Source organism: Somniosus microcephalus, chromosome 2 (assembly GCF_052327205.1).
Source record: "Somniosus microcephalus isolate GS21.2 chromosome 2, FLI_Smic_1.0, whole genome shotgun sequence".
NCBI classification, from domain to species: Eukaryota; Metazoa; Chordata; class Chondrichthyes; order Squaliformes; family Somniosidae; genus Somniosus; species Somniosus microcephalus.
The window spans coordinates 137,236,488-137,241,339 of record NC_140988.1 but is presented as its reverse complement, the minus strand read 5'-3'; the positions used below and the strand labels follow the sequence as shown (position 1 = coordinate 137,241,339).

The 4,852-nt window shown below is 39.0% G+C and overlaps 1 protein-coding gene across 1 annotated transcript; it reads left to right on the top strand.

Annotated features, from left to right (window-relative positions):
* Positions 1–310: 310 nt before the first annotated feature.
* Positions 311–4,200, top strand: LOC147122977 (fatty acid-binding protein, intestinal-like). Its single transcript, XM_085962954.1, has 4 exons — positions 311–429; positions 1,182–1,354; positions 1,576–1,683; positions 3,782–4,200. The coding sequence occupies exons 1-4, from the start codon at positions 363–365 to the stop codon at positions 3,830–3,832; spliced, it is 399 nt and encodes a 132-aa protein (XP_085819080.1). The 5' UTR covers positions 311–362; the 3' UTR covers positions 3,833–4,200.
* Positions 4,201–4,852: the final 652 nt, after the last annotated feature.

The following is a 4,852-nucleotide window of genomic DNA, read 5'->3' as shown; positions in this document are numbered from 1 at the left end:
CACTTCTACATTCTCATTAGGTGGGCAGGCATCTGTTCTTGGCTGTAGTTCGAGTACGTGCAATAGCTCTAGTTACACATCGACACTTGCCCAGTGTCAAGTCTGAAAACTTTTACCCAGCAAGCACTTGAAATTAACCCCTTATATCATGTAGATTTCCTCACACCTTAAACTTTTAATGTACTAAAATAATACCTCATTATAATGTCCTTGGAGGGAGTTGCGTTTAACAATTGAACTTTACCCAGCCACATCATGATCACGCTGATAAAACCCTGGTTTTGATTAGTCTGTAAGCTTTAAAAGCTGAGTTTGGAGAAGAGATTCCACACTGGTTGGAGGAGCTCACTCTAGTTATAAAGATGACATTCAATGGTACCTGGAAGGCTGAAAGAAATGAGAACTATGAAAAGTTTATGGAACAGATGGGTAAGTGTGTCATAAGAAGATGAAAGAATATATAGTTTGTACATGCAAAAACAGGTAAAAGTTTAATGCATTAAATTTGAAAAAATTGTAAACTGCAGGAAATGTTACTATAAGAGAAAACCAAACTGTTCTGTCAGTAAGAACAAATAAAAGTATTTAATAGCTCTTTAGCATTAGGAGAATATATTATGCTGTTACTTGAAATAATGCCCTGTCAGATGAATAATAAAATCCGAATTGAACTATTTTTTTTCTACTGCCATTAAAGTGCTTTAGCAACAGAAGGGGATATCCAGACCAACCGTTCGGAGTTCAAAATAACAATAAACTTTAATGAGTGAACTAGTGCCAAAAACAACCATGGACAAATCGGCTTATTCATTAACAGTATACAAAGGGACTTCAGGAGAAACCAATTTACAGCTGAATTGATTTCAAGTCTTGTATTGTGCCTGAATAAACTTGAATTCTGAAAATTTAATGCCATGATGTAAAGTATTAACACATTTACTGTAAAATCATTTTGTGTATTTTGGCTCCAAAAAGTAAAGATCTATTCCTAATAGAAGTTAACTATTTGGTTTTCCTCATGATTCTCAAAATATTTCACAGCTTCTCCTAATTTGAATTATAAATATTAGTAATGTCCATAATCAATAGTACAAGTGAGAAAGAAAATGCTACAAAATGTGTTCAGAAATAACCTGCTTCTATTTCAATTTAATAACTGCAATTCTCGCTTTGCACACCAGGGGTAAATGCTGTGAAAAGAAAGCTTGGAGCCCATGATAATCTAAAGATTACAATCCAGCAAGATGGGAATAAGTTCAGTATCAAGGAGTCCAGTACCATCCGCACAAAAGACATTGAGTTCACTCTGGGGGTAGCGTTCGACTACTCCCAGGCAGATGGAACAGAATTGAATGTAAGAATCAAAACCAATATTTCTTGCTGCTGTGCAAATTAATAAGATTCCCTGTGCAACTAATAAGATTTCTTGAGGAAGGGTGGAGAGAGTAATTTAAGTCGACATGTGATCTTTCTTTTTTCGAAGGCATCCTATAAAGATTTTAATGATTAATTCACATAACATTTCTGGAAAAAATGTTCATTTTGGGACTAATATAAAGTATCTCTTTGCTCTAGGGTTCATGGAACTGTGAGGGAGACAAACTTGTTGGAAAGTTCACTAGGAAGGACAATAGCAAGGTACTCCTGACGACAAGGGAAATAGTTGGTGGTGAACTTGTTCAGGTAAATTCATTGCTGGTTGTCATTTATAATAGAACAATCTGTGAACATTTGACTAATCGCTGAGTTTATGATACCATAGTATTTGTACGCAAAAATAGTCTCCACAATAAGGGATTGTTTTCAAATTTAGGTAGAAAGAATTATCATTCACTTCAACATTCTTCTACTTTTTCCCAATTTCTTACAATTTTTGTAAACATTTTGTTCAAACTCTTCAAGAAAGAACTTGTATTTATAGAACACATCCTCAGGACATCCAAAAGCATTTCACTGCCATTGAATTACTTTTGAAGTGTAGTCACTGTTGTTCTGTTAGCAAATGCAAGAGCCAACATCGCACACAGAAATATATCACAAGCAGCGACAAAATCATGACCAAATAATTGTTATGTTTTGGTGATGTTGGTTGAGGGTTGAATGTCGGGCAGGACACCGGGAGAATACTGCCATGGGATCTTTTACATCCGCTTGAACAGGCAGCTGGCACCTCCGCCTCATCTGACAGACCTCCGACAGTGCAGCATTCCCTCAGTACTGGACTGAAGTGTCACCTCGATAATGTGCTCGAGTCCAGAGGGCAATTTGAACCCACGACCTTCTGACTCAGAGGAAAGACTGATACGATTAAGTCAAGTTGACACTGTAACATGCAGTGCTAATCCCGCAATCAGGGAACTGACTTGGAAGATTTATCAGACCTGACTATTTTAACATCACCAGAGATACCGACCCAATGCTGTTGTAACCTGGGGAGGGAGGGGGGTGAAGTGAGACTTTCACCCGCTAATTTTCTCTGCCCCTGACCCAAGTAGATTTCCCAGTTCAGGATCGCTTGATTATCTTTTGTGATTCCCACCTGAGTCATTGTAAGATGTTTGGTTTCCTCGTCCTTACAAGGGTTCTTTGACTGAGATTTACAGGAACAAAATCATAGATGACACAACGGTTTAGGTTCAAACCAAAACTGTTAGTTTATTAAAACCAACAAAACACAGACAAAAACCTGTTGAGATTTGGCTGAAACTTACAATCACCCATATGGCCAGTCGTTACCGTTGTGGATTGTAGGCCTGAATCGGAGAAAACCTGTTCTCATCTCTTTTATCTGACTGCATCTGCCTACACAGCACAAACCCCTTGTAGAGGCAACTGATACTTACAATCACCCGTCCGGCTGGTCGTGGCCGACATCGATTGCAGGCTGGGAGCTGGAGATGACCGTCTTCCCTTCCTCCTTACACCTGGCAGTTCCTGTAGTCAGAGCGAGCTTCCGAGAGAGCTTCCGAGCGAAAAGGAGAGAGAGCTGTGGGTGTGGTTCCTTCTTATAGTTCTTTTAGTCACTTGGCCCCATGCTGGGCCTCCCCCAGCCAGTTTCGGTTGTCGGTTTGCTGAACTGTCCGACATTCACATCTCGTCAACCTGTAATTCAATCACCGGAAGTGTACAGAATTGTGAGATCGAAGATAATTCCTTATTTCCTCTCCTGCTTTCTGTAACGCATATTCAATGTGATTTCTATTACTGTTGATGGCCAGTTGGCTGATTGACTTGAGTATCTTCCATTCATGTCAGGAAGTTAAACTCAGAGCATTGTCCATATGTTAATTTGTCCCATTGAAACCAATAATGATTCAAGGACTCACAGTTCAATGTCAATGTCCTTTTCAGATTTAATCATGGGCCAAAGCTTTCATTGTCCAGTAGCAATGTGTTCTCCAAGAACTGCAAACTTTAATGACTGGCACCTTTTCTGTGCCTTGAAGTTTAACCGTTTCATGCCCTTATGCTGCGGCCAAACAGTTCCATGAAACTTACAGTTAGGAAGCTCACCCCAGGGAAGATGGGGAAATCACTGAGGCAGGCCTCAGGAACATATAGCAACATGATCGATTCCACTCCCTTGGGGCCTTTCAAATTGAAATGTTGCAGCATATTTTAAAATTTTATTTTCTGTAACTTGAAATGCAACATATTTTTATACAAAAAATATTCTCTTTTCCAATAGCCTAGAACAGTTCAGCACACATTAGGGCTTTTGTTGTGAAAAGTTACCTTGGGTTTAAAACCGGTACAATAACTTTTATGAAATCTCTTACAGACTTACTTGTATGAGGGAGTTGATGCCAAGAGATTCTTCAAAAAGGAATAGAAACCTGTCCTTGTGTCACCATCGTTGCAATGAATCTCTGAAAATCCCTGATGCAGTTTCCTGTCAGCTCTGCATCTTTTTAATTTCCATTTTTAAATATCTATACTGTTTGAATGTATTTGTAAAGATACAATGATGGACTTTTAGCCCTAGTAACTTCACTGTATATATCTGGCCCATATAGTATCTCAGGTGAAAAACAGCGGACATTTCAAAACCTGGTTGATCAGTTCTGAAGTTAGCAATGCCAATTAATGTGCACCATTAATTCATCTCACAAAGAGATGTAAGCGCTAAATTGTATGGGTTGAAGTGAATGTGTTTATTTTCTACAAGGAATAAAAGTTTTCTATATTGCTAAAAGGTGATGGTGATTGTTTATCATTATTGTTTCAGGTGTTTTCATGTACCTCAATTACAAATGCTTCTCACAATATACGTAAAATCTATAAGAAAACGTTCCCCCTATCATGATCACACCGTTGCTTTAAACCATACATTTTCTCTTCTTAATTTTTTGCATTTTCCTGCTGATATTACTCTAGTAATAGTGTGGTCATTTTTGAGGTGAAATTCTCCATTTAATGAAAAATGGCTACTTTTCTTTTCTCTGCAATTAACAACTGCTAACAAAATTGCAAGAGCATAGGGCTAGAAATTAGTCCATGCAGCACTTGTTTTTCGCACGTTACTTGGACTATGAAAGCCTCCAAATGGTGGGCAAGAGACGTACACACATTTCTGGATAGAAGTGTGACACCCACCATATTGGTAAGGACAATAAAGAGGCATCCTTTACCCACACTTGAAGCAGATGTTAGGCCCTTTGCAGGGGTATAATGCCTGTTTCAGGTCCGCTTTCCAAGATTGGTTTGCCCTGAGGCAGTTCACACCATTGTAGCTGCACTCAGGGAAACCAGCCCTAGGGATCGCCTGCAACAAAGACAGTAAGTACCTTACCTGAATGTAAGCACTCCTGCTCCTCCCAACTCCACTTTCAACCCACCTCCCGAACACCAC

What these genes read in the sequence shown, in the direction of transcription:
- LOC147122977 (XM_085962954.1), top strand. Translation starts at nt 363, where the DNA reads ATGACATTCAATGGTACCTGGAAGGCTGAAAGAAATGAGAACTATGAA. An exon ending in AAAGTTTATGGAACAGATGG is followed by an intron (nt 430 to 1,181) that starts GTAAGTGTGTCA and finishes TTTGCACACCAG; the next exon opens with GGGTAAATGCTGTGAAAAGA. An exon ending in TTGGTGGTGAACTTGTTCAG is followed by an intron (nt 1,684 to 3,781) that starts GTAAATTCATTG and finishes AATCTCTTACAG; the next exon opens with ACTTACTTGTATGAGGGAGT.